This window comes from Mesoplodon mirus (assembly GCF_964341445.2).
Source record: "Mesoplodon mirus genome assembly, chromosome: 18".
Taxonomy (NCBI): domain Eukaryota; kingdom Metazoa; phylum Chordata; class Mammalia; order Artiodactyla; family Ziphiidae; genus Mesoplodon; species Mesoplodon mirus.
In genome coordinates, this window is record NC_138994.1 from 13732635 (window position 1) to 13747604 (window position 14970).

Below are 14970 nucleotides of genomic sequence, written 5' to 3' on the forward strand. Positions count from 1 at the left end.
CCCCGAACAAAGACGCCTCCCTCGGCCTGTCCTGCCCATCCCTGCACACAGGGGCACACACAGGGGCTCGGCTGGGGTCCTGGGAGCCCCTTAAGGGGCGGCCTCAGGAAAAGTCGCTGCGAGGCTCCGGAAGGAGTTTGGGTTTTAACCCCAGGGTAAGCCCCAGCCGGCCAGCCCTTCCCCGGGGTCACCACCTCCTACCCTCCCTGGGGGCTGCTGCAGTGCTGGCCAGGGGTGGGCGCAGGGTGAGGCAGGCATGTGGAGACCCCACGCCCAGGCAAGAGAGGCTGAGGCGCTGAGAGGTCAGCGTGGAGCCTCATGCAGTAAGGCCCAAGGGAGACCGTCCACTGTCCCCTAACTGGGGACTTTGGGGAGAGCAAGACACCTCTTCCAGCGGTTGCCCCAGGACAGCAGCGTAAACTGGGACATGGGCCCCCAGGGTCCGCCCGCCCTGAGCCCGCTGCTGAGAACGGCTCCCCCTCGTGCCGGCCCGGCGTCCCCGTCCATCCTGCCGACGGTTTCTGGGTTTTCAGGCTGCGGTAACATCTTTCACCTCAACGCTCCCACTCCCTGGAGGGGAGAGAAACCAGCTCTGGATGAGATGGCGCGGGGCACTGGCCTCATTAGCTGCCTGGCAGCCTCCCGTGCCTGGGGAGGGAGTGGTGGTTTATTTTTAAGATTTCCATTTATTCAAACGAGCCCCAAGTATGGCCAGGAGCAGCTCAGGTCTCAGGCAGGGAACCTGGGGCTACGAGAGCCACCCCGTGTCTTCCCAGGGACCACAGGTGCCTGGGATAGGGCAGGAGAGACGTCGAGCTACACCGGCCAGGATGGCCAGCCCAGACGGGGGCCACGAGGACCTGGAGAGCCGACCCTTCCTCCACGGTCCCCACACCAAGCATCTGGCTTGGGCAGAGCGCTAGCCGGCCAGGACACCGGCTGCCACTTCTGTCAAGGAACGGCGGCAGGCCTTCCTGACCTCCTTTCCCAGGACGCTGCCTCCTTGTGGAGAGAGGCCACCACTTCACGGGCAGATCCTAGAAATCCAGGCCAAGTGAGGAGCTTCACCCTCGATGGGGCGGAGGAGGAGGACACACACCCCCGCCCCGCCCCCCGCTGCAGCCTCCAGGCCACGCTGGCCGCTGGCCGCTGTTGGCAGGGACATCCCCCAAATGTGCAGGAGTGTCTGCGCTCTCTGGGACGTGCAGAGGACAGAACGTGCCTGACCCTCCTACAGCTCTGATGATTTAGCAACAGGCCCCAGAAAACGCCCCAAGCCGGTCCCTGCCACGGGCAGGCACCTTGGCCAGGCTCCTGACGTCCTGCATCCTCCCTGCCCCCACCTTCCCCTGCTCCTTGCTTAGCGGGTGCTATGGAGACCACACTATAGAAACACCCAGCTGAAAGCATTTAAGACCCACAGAACGCTCCCACTTAGTCACCCTGGGCTGAACAGCCCTGTAATCCGAGAAGACAAAAGTGATCAGAACACATGTCTCCTCTCCTCTGTGGAGCAAGCCGGTGACTCAGAGCGGGGGAGGGGCGTTCTAGAAAACACCCGAGGCTTTGGTTTCCCTCACTGGATAGGCCATCGTGGCTTTCCCACGTTTCTCAAAACATCAACGCTGCCCCTAACCACTGCAGCTGGTGAATGACAGTGGAATCCTTGGGCCTCAGCTGTCACCACTGGTAACCATTACTCCAAGGAGACAAGGAGGGAACCCGATTAGCTGTGATGTACAGGAAGGTACAGCCAGAATCTGACGCCCCCAAGCTGCATTCATTCAGTCACTGGGCACCTTCTGGGGGCAGCCAGTGGCTTCCCTGGAGCCTGCTGACTGGGCCTGTACACACTCCCTGGTCTGATGCACCCGGCACCCAGGCCAAGAATAGGGAGGCCAGCCTGGGTCAGTGGGTGAAGCTTGGTGAGGGCTGTGGCAGCGGTTCAGTGGATTGTTGGAGGACCCTTAAAAGTCTCATTTAAGCACAAGCTCAGAGCAAGGTTCGGGGCCGGGGCTGAGCAAGAGGGCAACTGTGCCCTCCTGCCCACGGTCCAGCAGACACAACAGCTAGCAAGCAGCTCTGCGGGGAATGTGCTGTGGGCACATCCTTAGGCAGAAAGTGCAGTGCCTCTTGCAGGCATCAGGGAGCCATGGGCCCCGGGCTTCCCAATTTCCTGAGAAAGGGCCCACAGCCATCACTAGATTGGCGGGGGGGGGGGTGGCGGGGGCGGGGTGGTGGTGGTCCGTGACCAAACAGATCCCACTGCCCACGCCCTGCCCGGTACACTCACACGCTGGCGTGTCCAGAAAGGATGTGCTGGGAGGGGTGCGCCCATGGGCATCCCCATGCCCAGACCCCAGGAGAGAACGTGGGGCCACTACTGTCCACACCAGTGGGCTGGACATGCTGACAAAGGCTGGAGGTCCAAGGGGACGGGTCTCAGCACTCCGTGAGCATGCTGAGCCGAGGCCTTGGGCGGCCACCAGGGAGTGCATCCAACTTCCAGGATCCGCACCATCCAGGTCTGGGGTTTGCTCTGCTGCCCTGGGACCTGCAGGAGGATGGAGCCCGGGCTCCTGTGCCCACCTTGCTGGGTGGTCCCTGCCAAGTCTCTGGACCCTTTGGGTCTCAGTTTCCTCAGGGGCTGAGCCAGATCGTCACCACCCGACATGGCAGCCCCTGCCTCACGTGATCTTGGAGGTTCTGCAAGTACAAAATTCACATCCAACTTCAAAGACTCAGCAGAAAAACAGGAACGCAAAACACCTCACTAGTATTTGTTATAATGATTGCGTGTCTAAATAACACTCTAGACATGTGCCGCTAAATAAAACACTTCACCTGTTTCTTCTTACTTTTTTACATGCCCACCTCTCAGTGCGAAAAGACAGGTACCGTGTGCCCGGTGCTGCCCCCCGAAAGCCCTCTCAGCTCTGACAGCATAAGATGCTCCAGATTTCCCACGGTGCTATCCAAGTAGGCAGCCCAGTCTGCAGGGGGATTTGTGTGGCTTGATCTGGGGAATTGGGGGTAGGTCTGTGGGGGAGCAGGGGAAGGGAAAGAGCCCCCCAGAGGACTGAGAATCCTGATACCATCTGTGGACGCAGACGCCTTAAGAGGGTGCAGTGGCTTCTGGCTTCTCAGTTGTTTTTTTCCAGGAGGACCCCTAAATGCTTATACTCCAAGGAAAGAAGATGTCCCGCTGCTGGGATGCGGTGCCTTGTCCACAGACCGCCTTTCACACTGAAGAGCTTTTTAAAATGAGAACAGCAGACGCATAAGGGGCTTAAACCACTGCCGTCAAACTCCACATGTTAACAGGAGCAGCCTCTGCCATTATCTTTTTTGAAGATCTAAATTATGGTTATTTTGTTTTTGCTTTGTTAATTACACATCCCTTGAAATAGAACAAATCTCTCCCCTTTCTCAGAGGGCAATCTGGAGGCGCCTCCCCGAACAAGGGGGCCCAGTGAGGGGGAGCAAACTGCAGGAACCGCCTGCTTCAGTCAGCACAGGCCCCGGCAACAGCCACACCCCACACCCAGAACACTTGAGGCCCCACTCTCTGCGCCTCAGAGAGGGAACGGGGAAGATGGATCAGGGCAGAGGAGGGGGCCCCTGGCAACCTAAACCCCAGCTGGATGGGTGGGCCCTCTGCCCTCCCAACGCCCCACACCCACGCCCATCCATCTGCCTCCAGCCTTCTCTTCCTGGGCTCTCCCCTCTGCTGCGGTCTTGGCGGCCCCTCCCTCAGAGCTCAGAGCCTACACAAGGGGTGGGAAGGGCACACTGCCTCCCTGTGGCCCCCACCGGCCGGCCACACACCAACGCGAATCCCAAAGGCACGGACGACTGCTGGGTTTTCTAACAGTCATGGTGTCCCTTGGAGGATGAGGACTCCTGCCTAACCAGAGCTGGGCTGGGGCCAAAGGAAACAGAAACGGGAGAAATCCTTGGCCAAGTCCCTCCGGATCTATAAGGGGATCGTGCACCCAGAGCCTGACCAACTCCACCCAGCACTGCTTCCCAAAGTGCTTCATCTGGGATGGCTCTCGGCACCAGTCCCACCCCAGCCCGGACCCTTCCGCCAGAAGCCCTGGAGACCGCCAACCAGCCAGGGGCCGGCTGTCCGTCAGAATCACCCCGAAGCTTTGAGAACCTGACATTCAGGCTAAAGTACAACCATGCACCCTCATGCCTGGGGAGGGGGACCCTGGCCCAGAGACAGGGCGCCAGACGAGGCCTGTGACCACGCTCTGTCAGACACACGGTACGTCCTCCACTGACTGTCCCCTGTAGCCGCCTCCACAGAGATGGGCGCTTCTGTCAGCTCCTGGTCCGGCGGGCATGGCAATGACCAGAGGTGCAGGGAGTGACCTCAGCCGTGTGGGCAGTACTTGGTGTGCTCCCTACTTCTAGAAAAAACCCTCTGTCCTAGTTTGTGCCCCAAATGCCTCTAAGTGCCTGTTCCCTGACCTATAATTAAAATCAATTCTCTCGCTGGAAATCCCAAAACACAGTCTCAATTAACAGCAGTTCACGAAACTGGCCCAGTCCCACTCACGGGGAGCCCATCACAGATGGACTGACAGAGAGACAGACACGCTCACAGCGGACAAGCCTCCGCCCCGCTCAGGAGCTGAGGTGCCTCGGGGGAGGTGTGTAGGTGCTCCAAGGGTCAACCCCTGCCTGGCCAGTGCTCGGGGGCCTCTCTACCCTCCCTGGCGAGCATCCTGCCCACACTGAGCTCCAGTCGGGGAGGGAAAATACATGGACCAGGGGCTCCAGAAGGCTCACAGATGACCCCAGGGATTGACCCAAGGAAGTCCACCCATCTCAGGACCACTGAGTCAGCCCCCACCTGCATCCACCCGTGCGAGCCCTGGGCAGCGTATCCATACCTAGAAAACAGAGGTGCATGGGCTCCATCGGTCTGGGGGTCCCACCTCCTCTGCCAAGAGGTGCTGCAGCTCACGTCAGCCCAGGGGCTTCTGTGGCTCAGGGACGCCCAGGTGTGGCCCCTGTGCCAGCTGTGGGGCCCAGGCCCACGCCCACCTACACATACTGCCCACTGGGCTAAATGTGACCCAGGCCCCAGTCAAGGTCCCTGGAGTGGAGACGCTGGGGATACAGAAGGGGGCTTCAAGAGAGCGGGGGGGGGGCACAGGTGCCTGGGGTCCTTCCCCACCTCCCCAGGGGCCCAAACAGTCTGGACTCCTGCCCTCACTTGGTTACAGTGTGCAAACACATCTGCTTGGAGTAAGCAGGTCTAGTGGCCAGGATGTCCTGCGGGTCCAGGCGAGGCCAAGCTCTCCAGGGCAGGGCCGTGAACTACAGTCTGGACCGACAGAGCTGCCCCCATGGCAGTGGACTGCATGAGAGCTGGGGTGTCGGCCGTTCTAAGAAATGGAGACAAGGAGAACAGAGTCCTGCTCTTCCTCAGGAAAAGAGTGCCTTGGGCTTCCCTGGTGGCGCAGTGGTTAAGAACCCGCCTGCCAAAGCAGGGAACTTGGGTTTGATCCCTGGCCCGGGAAGATCCCACATGCCGCGGAGCAACTAAGCCCGTGCGCCACAACTACTGAGCCTGAGCTCTAGAGCCTGCAAGCCACAACTACTGAGCCCACGTGCCACAACTACTGAAGCCCGCGCGCCTAGAGCCCATGCTCCGCAACAAGAGAAGCCACCGCAGTGAGAAGCCCACGCACCACGACAAAGAGTAGCCTCCGCTCGCCGCAACTAGAGAAAGCCTGGGCGCAGCAACGAAGACCCAACACAGCCAAAAAAAAAAAAAAAAAAAAGTGTGTCTTAAAAAGACCATTTCCTGTAACTAGCAGGACCTCAGCCAAGGCGAGGGGCAGGGCTGGCTCAGCACACCTGCCCTGCCCAGGCATTTCCTCCAAGGGAAACAGTGGGGAGGGGAGGGGCTGTCACACCAAAAGGTGCCTAAGGCCCTCCCAGCCCCCATCAGCCACACCTCAAAGCAGACATCAGGCCCTGGCTCCTGGCCAGGTCTGCAAAGGTTCCAAGAACCAGAAGGAACAGACCCAGGTGCCAAAGGACCCTCACATGCCCAGGTGGGCTGAGCACCTCCACAAGGCCACCAGGTAGGCCAGAACCATCCATGGGACAGGCGGCCAGCGTGCCTTCCACCGTCTCAGAGCACACTGAGCACCCACCCCCTCCAGCACAGACGCGGGACGAGGGACTCTGAGGGTGCCCCAGCCTGGCCTCTCAGGTTCAGCGCCACCAGGGGAAAAAAATACACTGGTTGGACTGTCGCTGTGCTTCCCACCCTTGGAAAGACAACCACAACCGGAATGACATCACATGCCACCTGTCACCGCATCAGCAGCCTGGGCTGGACGGCGAGAGGGTCAGCATGGAACACAGCCCCCAGCCCTCCCTGGGAGGAACTCAATTACTGGAGGAGAATCACTGCAATAACACCCTCAGGAGGCTAAGGGACAGGTAGAGAAGGGGGGTGGGGTGGGACAGAGGAGGGAAACCGAGGAAGTGCACAGAACGGGGAGGGGTGACCTCGCTTTGTTCAGGCCCCAGGGCCCTTCCTGCTCTGAGATGGAAGGCCGAGGTCCACCCCTCACAAGCGGGGAAACCGAGAGAGGACATGGAGCTCGCCGTGACCACACGGCCAGGCCAGTGCACACGGGGCACAGCTGGGATCCAAACCCAAACCCAACGGCCAGGGCCTCATGGCTGCGCCCAGGCGGGGACAGGCCACAGGGGTGTGAAGAGGAGGCCCCTGAGCGAGAGCCTCGGGGCAGATATCGGGAGGGGACTGGGCCTCACTGGGGGCAGCAGGGCTGTGCTGAGGAGACAGGGCAGAGGGGAGCCTCACTTGTGGGGTGACCCTAGGACACGGGAAGAAAGGTCAGCACTGGCTGTCTCCCAGGTCCCAGGAGGCCAGGGTGGACATGGCCGGCCTCATCAAGCTGGGGAACTGCTGGGAGGCCCCCCGCAAGGAGAGAACCACCACCCAACTGCCCGTACGGAAAGACTAAGGTTTGCAGAGCCCGTGCTGTGTCCCCCTGGCCCTGTGTGGCTGGGGGAGCAGATCCCACCCTCTCGGCCCTGCAGGCCCAGACTCCAGAGTGGAGCCGTCAGGGCTCTCCCGAAGAGAGAGGTCTTGCAGTGGGTGGCGGGGGCTCTGGGGCAAGGGGAGTGGGCCACTGGGAACCAGAGGCAGCAGAGTCACGATGACCCAGGCCCATGTGGCTCCGAGTCATGTAGGAGTGAACACCATGGATGACGCCAGCCCACACGCACTGACCTCGGCCCGGCCTGTCCTCTCCCAGCCACAGGATGCACCAGCCGGGACACAGTCCCTTCTGACGGCTCTCAAGAAGCTGGTCATAGCAGCACCAGCTCCTCCAGGGAGAGGGCCTCAGCACAGGACGGAGCCTCCGAGTCCATGGCCGTAAAGGGGAATGAAGCACGGGTACGTGATGATAAAAAGGAATGAAGCACCGACACACACGTGGACGAACCTCAAAAACATCACGCTGAGGGCAAGAAGCCAGACGCAAAAGGTCACATGTTGTATGATCCCGGTCATGCCGCTGGGGGGCGGAGAGGGACTAGTGAAGACGGGCTTTCTTTTTGGGGCCGTGAAAACATTCTAAAATGGACTGTGGTGACAGTTACACAATGCTATGAATGTACTCAAAATCAAACAGGTGAGTTATATGGTATGTGAATTACCTCTCAATAAAGCTGTCACCAAAAAAAAAAACACCTTAAGGAGCAGGGGGTGTACAGGTTGAACCCCTGGAAAGCCAGCCTCCTGTCCCTGTCACCAGGCCTCCAAGCCAGTCTCCAGGGTTCCCTCAGATAGGGTGCTGAGGAGGCCACTGCCCTCCCAGGCAGCGAGTCAAGGTTTTCAGGAAACAAAATGGCAAAACACGTCAAGGATGGGACAGAACAGAAAAACGGACGCACACCAGTGCAGGTGTCTTTGCAGCCCCGACCTCATGACCCGCTCCCAGGAGCACATCCCGGGCGGGGGTGACTCGGGAGGGTTCCCTGCAGCAGCGCTCTCGCGCGGGGAGGCCTCGAGGTGGTGACGGGTTACAGACGGTCTTTGAGACGATGGTCCCGAGACTGTAGACATGGGGAAACGCGTCTGACTTGGGGAAGGGATGCTACAGAGAGGCGGGAGTTGAGTTACTGCGACCACATGAGGAACACACCTGAGTAAGGAGCTGCAGGAGACTGGCGGCTGCTTCCCACACAGCGGGTTGCGGTTCTCAGCTGCCGCTGCGCCACCCAATCTCTCCACTGGGTGCCCCAGGCCCAGAGGGGCGCAGAGGCCGGGCCGCCCCGGGGGAGCAGGGGGCCTGCTCGTCTATGCCGCACTCAAGTGGGCAGGACCAGCCTCTGGGCCCTGGCGTGCTCCAGAGGTGCTTGCGGGCAGCGGTGTGGGCACCATGGGGCAAGCGCGTGCACCATGCACAGAGGGCCCCAGGCAGTGCCCCCAGGCTCACTGCCCTGATCGCTGGCAGGAAGGGTGGGGCTTCAGCAGGTGAGGGGTTCATCCCAGGGGTCACCCCCATGCCTGTGCCCAGGGGAAGCTTCCACTGCCGACCCCTGGGGGCTATCCTGTTCCTCCTCCTCATCTGAGACGTGAGCCCTTGGAGAGCAGCGTCTGGGCCTGATCTGTGTCCACTGGCTGCAGGGTTCTGGTGAAGCAGGTGTATCAGGGCCATGCCCGTCACAGGCCACGCTGTCCTAAATCCTTGCCCCTCACCCCAGCACGTAACGCCTACAACCAGGGCTGCCCCTCCCGTGCCCTGCAGTGCCACCTGCCTCACACTGCAGGGTCGCTGAGATGCTGGACCAGCCAGCTTCTGCCTGCCCCGGGGTCTCTGGGTCTGTGCTGGGAGCAGGCATTCACAAGTCAATCAGAGTAACAGTCTGGGATCTCTCACCAAGGTAGGAATCCAGAGCCACAGGCAGGAAGATTCCCTCTGGGTTCTGCTCCTTTGGTGGAGAGCCCTCCGGCACCCACCGAGGCTACAGGATGGGACTGCTGTCCTGCTGGCTCCGGGACGCCGGGCACCCACCACCCAAAACCCCCAGGAGAGCGGAGCCTGGCTCTGCCCCGTTTCTTCAGGAGGGATCAGCCTGCCCCCCGAGACCGAGAAGGGGGAGTGCTGGGGACAGACAAGAGCGTCTGCCCTTCACCGCTCACTAAAAGGCCCGAGAAGTCCCCAAACCATAACTGGGGCCCCAATGCTCCTGTGTCCCCAGGCAGAGCCCCCAGCACACGGCGGCCGAGTCCCACCTGCAGCTCCTTGTCCGAGTACTTCTGGGGGTTTTTGCTCCCTTGGCTCTTCTTGCGGAGCTTCTTCAGCTCGCCCTGGCACTTGTCCAGCGCATCACCTTTGCTCCTTTGTTCCGTCTGGTATTTCTTCAGCGCAGCCTGAGATTCAAACAACAAAACCACGGGCAATGAGCTGGTGCGCCCCTCCCGCTCTCAACTGGGCCACAGCGGCCCTGACCCCAGGACAGCAGGAATTGCGCAGCTGCAAACCTGAGGCCTCAGCTCTGCCCACCCTGGAGGCAAAGATCAGGGCTGGGAAAACCAGCCGAGCCTCCCTCTCTCCAACCCCAGGGCCGGAAGCGCCTCAGGTCAAATTATGTGACAGAGCTCAGCCCCTCGCCCTCTTGTCAACCTGGGAGAGGCGACAGGGCAGGGTCAGGCCATGAAGAACTCGAGGAAAAGACAGCGGGTCAGAGTTCACACAGGTTCCACGGGGCAGCTGACCCACATCGTTTTTACAAAAAGCGGCCGAGAGGCGGGGGTAGTGGAACCTGGCACGTGGGGCATCAGACGCGAGAGTCCACTCACGGGGTCACATTTAGTCTCAAATGGGCATGAATGTCAGAGAAGCTGCAGGAAACCCACAGGATGGAGAGCTCACAGGAAGATGAAACCGTTCAGACTGAGGGAACGATTCACACACAGCAGAGCCCAAGCAGCTCAGGGTGACCAGCAGGTACAGGGTGCGGGCTACTTACGCTCAGGTACCTGGAGTCCAGCTCCACCTTCTGCTCCAGCTGCGTTAGCAGCTCGTTGTGAAAAGACTTCAGCTGGACATGGAGAGAAAACAGCCGTCAGCTCCGACGTGTGGCCGCCCCGGGAGAGAGGGGGCGGTCACCATGACCATGGCACCTGGGACGCTGGGCACCCCAATGGGAGAGAGGAGCTTATCTGATCCATGAGCTGATGACCCCGCAGGGGCAGGTGGGCCCCGCGGAGCCAGGCGGCCCCGGGAGCGAGTGCTGAACTGAAGCCCGGCCTTCGACAGGCATGGAGGCTCTGCTTCCCTCGGGGAGACAGAGACCGCCTCCCCACTGCCCCTGCTCTCCCGCGCTGGCGGGTAATATAGGCATAAGCTGACACGAGCCGTGGACCTGCTGGGTCCTGGCAGGACCTATAGTCTCGGTGCACCTGTGCTTCCCCAGGCCACCACTTGATGTGTCGTGGCCCTGCGGCCAGCTGAGCATAACACCCCATCTTGCCCGTGTCCTTTTCTTCCAGGTCTGTCTGTATATCCTCAGCCCCCATGGTGGTCACATCCCTGGTGTGTGACTTCTCTCTCAGACCCTGGGGACGCCCCCACCTCTCTGGGTATGACCACAGGAAGGCACATACTTCCCTAGTGGATGCACAGCCAGAGCACATGCCCGGCTCTTCCCCTCGCCTGGGATAAGCACCTGCTCAACTGCATCTGACCCTCCCTCCCCGGGGGTCGCACTGGGAGGCTGGGACTCACCATTTCTTCCAATTGATTTTGAATCTGCCTGTGGACTTCAGCCATCTGGAAGAGAACGTCCCCTGGGAGGCAGATGGCAGGAGAGAAAAGCAGGAGGAAAGTGAGCTACTCAGAATCACTGTCTTGTCACTCCCTCCACGGCTGGGGAGCGGGAACCAGCGGGCCAGGCACTGGGGTTGCTGTTGTCTGGGGACCGGCGGGCAGGGGTGTGCTGGGGGCAGGAGGAGGGGTGCCTCTCCAGGTGATGCCACCAAGAGGAGAGGGGAAATTCTAGAATGACAAGGATACACAGTCGCTTGGTGTCTCTGGGGGTCTGGGGGCCTCAGGCATCTGCACTGGATCTGAGATTCATGGCAGAGGTAAGAAGACCGGAGACCCTACGTTTGCAGGTTTCAACCCTGCGTGCGACCCTGTGAGCACATGCATCTCCTCTCACAGGTGCCAACCACCAGCGGCCCACCTACCTCGGGCCCAGGCAGAGGTAGCTGCAGCATGCAGCCCCTGTGCGTCCCAGCACATGGTGTGGAAGGAGGGTGGCCGTGGAAGGAGGGACCCCATGGCCCAAGACACGTCATGGTCAGCAGAGTCCCGACACCCACCCCAAATCAACGTTGTGGAACAGAAGCTCCGAGCTGGGGCACGCATGGCACCTGCCTCCAAAGAGCCTCAGGGCCACTGCCCACAACCACAGGGTCAGCGTGAATGACCTCCTTGCACAAATGGCTCATTTCCTCCTCTGCAGAGGGTGGGTCTGGAATGGGCAGTGCGAGCTCCATTCATTTCACTGGCAAATATTTGCTAAGCAGCCATTTCTGGCGGCAGGCACTAACCATGCGCTGTGGGCACATGGAGGAGGGCCTGTCCCTGCCCTCGGGGGCAGTCACTTGCTGACTAACCCTGTCCCGAGGTGCTGCCTACACCAGGACGTCCCTCCCCTGCACATTCAGGCCACTCCGGGGTCACGTGACCCAGAGGATCCTTTTGGGGGCAGCCACAATGAGCACCTCTGGTCCCCATGAGGCCAGCCAGAAAGCAGAACAGTTCCTGTGGCCCCTGCCCTAATGGGATGACGCTGCCCACCCTCCAAGATCACAATGACAGCACGTAGATGATCCCCTGGGGTCGCTTTCCCTCCCAGAAGCACAGCTGGGTTCTGGAGACGGCCAGCTCCTCCTGGTCATCTGGCCGTTCGATCAGCTGCTGGTGCTCTTGTGGCCCCGATGACCACAGAGCACGGTGATCGCCACAGGCAGGACCCTTAGGGACAGATCTCCAGTCCTGGGGACAGGCTGCCGATGGTCAGTGGGCTGTTAAATGGCCATAGTGCTGGCCTCCACTGGCAGGCCCCGGGCCCTGCCTCCCAGGGTCACTCTCTGTTGTTGGAGCGCATGCGAGGGCGGCCTCTCCAGCCAGAGGGTGCCCCGCCCCCGTCTGAGTTCTGAGTTCTCACTCTCAGCGCGCTGCTGGGCTGAGTGCCCAAAGGCCTGGCTTTGCCTCAGATGCACAGCTTTCTGTCAAGGGAGGAGGAGGGGACAAGAGTGCTTCTGAAGGGCTGCCCCAAGGGTCACCTGGCAGCTGGGAGGAGCCACGGCGTGCCAGGGGGTAGGCCCTGCAAAGCCAACCGCATGTCCCTGTCTGGAGACAAGGTGGGGGGAGTTGCCTGGTGGCCCAATGGTTAGGACTCCGTGCTTTCACTGCTGAGGGTGCAGGTTCGATCCCTGATTGAAGAACTAAGATCCTGCAAGCTATGGGGTGTGGCCAAAAAAAAAAAAGAAAAAGAGACACAGGCACGCTGGCGGATCCCCTCAGGATGGGGTCAGACCACACCAAGCTGTGGTGCGCTGGGCCCTGGGCTGAGTGTCCAGCAGGCCGCCTGTGCCAACAGTGCGAAGACCCCTTCCCAGGCACCACATGAGGAAGCACAGACCCCTGGGGGGCCCAGGCTGGCACCTAAGGCACCAAGCTGCTTACAGCTACTGCAGAGAGAGGAAGACGTCCAGGCCCAGCCTGAGGCTTCGAAGGATGCTCGCGGTCAGGGCCAGTGCCACGCCGCGTGAGCGTGAGTGAGTGGGTGGTGTCTGTGTGGGTGTGAGTGGGGGAGGGCATGTGTGTGCCAGAGTGTACACGTGTGTGCATGTGGGTGCACAGGGTGTGCATGGGGGTGAGTGCGTGCATGGACGCAGGGGGTGTGGGTGTGAGTGTGTGTGGCTGTGTTGTGCGTGGGTGTTGAGTGGGTACACGTGTGGCTGGATGTGTGAGCCTCAGTCTCCATTCTCTCTCCCCACAGCCTTGGGGTGCTGCTATGGCCCCGTGGACACGCGGCTCCAGGAAGCTAAGTGACCGGGCTGTGACCGGGTGGGCCACAGGGATCAGGGCCTGTCCACACAGGTCTGCCCCCAGGACCATGCTTGTCCACGAGCCGGGAGGGAGAGGACGGAGCGGGGAGATGCACGAGCAGGGGCAGACACCAGAGCTCCTGACGCACAAATCCCCTAATCCAAAGCGATAAACATTTACTGAGCACCACGCATGCCGGCAGGGCCACGGACACCGGCACCTGGGCACAGGCGGAGGCCTGTCGGGGGCCCAGAGTCCTTGGAAGTTACTTTCCACTCAGGCTCCAAATGGCAGCCTGACCTCAGGCCTGACAGTGCTGTTGGGTATGGCGGGGCAGGGAGGGGCGGCACCTGGGGACAAGAAGGCCCCTCCCCCACCATGGCTGCCTGGGGGCAGCGTGGTCGATGGTCAACCAACCACAGCCGAGGGCTGAGCTAAGGCTAAGCAGCCCCAGCAGGACAGGATGTGAGTCTCACTCATCCTCTCCTGGCCCTGACCCCATTTCTACCCCATCCCGACCCCAGGGGGTGGTCTATGAGTCAGGGAACTGGCCGAGGACAACAGGGGACAGAAGGCGCCTGGTCCCTGTCCTTGGCTGAAAAGGAACCACCAGGACAAATACAAGCAGGCAGCCCAGGGGACAAGGCCAGGCTGCCACCACCCTGACCTGACCTGCTCAGACCTGCAGCTCCCGAGTGGGATGAGGCTCCCGGCACCGCCATGGCCTTTCAGCACCCCCAGATCTGATATGCATGGTGGGGATGCCGTCCTGTGTGTCAAGGGTGGCACGCACAGGAAATCCACACCCAGAGGTCACCCTCTGGCCCTATGCACTTTCTCAAGGGACATGAAGTCCATAAATAAGACACAGAGCAAGTGGCACTGTTGGCCATGCTTGAGGCCCCAGAATCATAAATTAGTGTCCAGATCAAACTGAAAACACGTATTTCCTTGAAAGGCCACACAAAACGAGTTCAAGGAAAACATTTGAAAAATAACAACAACAAACACCAAATCCTTTAGATAAGGAATTCCTGTTGCCAAGAAGAGTACTGTGAAGCTTCCTGAGGATTCTGGACACTGCAGCCCAGGCTCTGTCGATGCACTGGGACGCACCCCATCGCCTCCGCCCACTGGAGCCCCGCCTGTGTCCCTGGGCATGCATGCAGGCAGTGGGCACATGCTCTGAGCTGCAAGCCAGTGGCTGCCACAAGCCGGTCCACGCGGTGAATTTTTAAGGTGCATTGTACAAGCAGCTGCAGGAAGCCACGTGTACATGATGTCTGCAAGGTGGTGTGAGCATGTACCAGCCACCAGGCAGTGGACCCTGGAGCACTGTGGGGGCAGTGGGCCAGCTGCAGGGGGCGGTCACCCCTGCCCGGGGATGAGGCTGTGCCCGGAACTAGGCTTCCCAGGAATGCGGGGGGCCTCAGGCATTGGCACGGACACACTCTCTCGTCCTCTCACCCAGGTCCCTTCCGGGTCCTGGGAGGCGGGCGAGTGAAGGTCCTTGGAGCCACGGGGCCGGCCAGGGCCTCCCCCCTTCTCTGGGCTCAAAGGCCAGCACGAGGTGGGGACACCTTCCCAGGCCCACCCCATACGTGGAGGAGAAGGCCACCGGGCTTTCTACCAGTCCTCATCTGGGAACCCAGGTCTCGGTCCACAGCACAGGTGGGCCCTAAACTCGAAAAACCAGGTTTAAAATAGAGCCCAGACCCAGCCTTGCCAGAGCAAAGAGTGGGGGAGCAAGGTAATCAGTTGTCACCACCGATGGGACCGCCAGGGTCTCGAGGAGTGTGAACAGAGGGGGAGGCAGACAGGTGGCCAGGCCCCA

At 60.8% G+C, this 14970-nt stretch overlaps 1 protein-coding gene across 7 annotated transcripts in view; it reads right to left on the bottom strand.

Annotated features, from left to right (window-relative positions):
• Positions 1-14970, bottom strand: part of BAIAP2 (BAR/IMD domain containing adaptor protein 2) — a gene marked incomplete at its 3' end in the record, with an annotated part of 71024 nt that overhangs the window by 18599 nt on the left and 37455 nt on the right. For all 7 annotated transcript variants that reach the window (XM_082605237.1, XM_082605233.1, XM_082605236.1 and 4 more), the window contains exons 4-6: positions 10800-10861; positions 10042-10113; positions 9305-9442 (exon numbers count right to left, since the gene is read on the bottom strand). In XM_082605237.1, coding sequence (XP_082461363.1) covers positions 9305-9442; positions 10042-10113; positions 10800-10861 — 272 coding nt within the window. The remainder of the gene's footprint in view (positions 1-9304; positions 9443-10041; positions 10114-10799; positions 10862-14970) is intronic.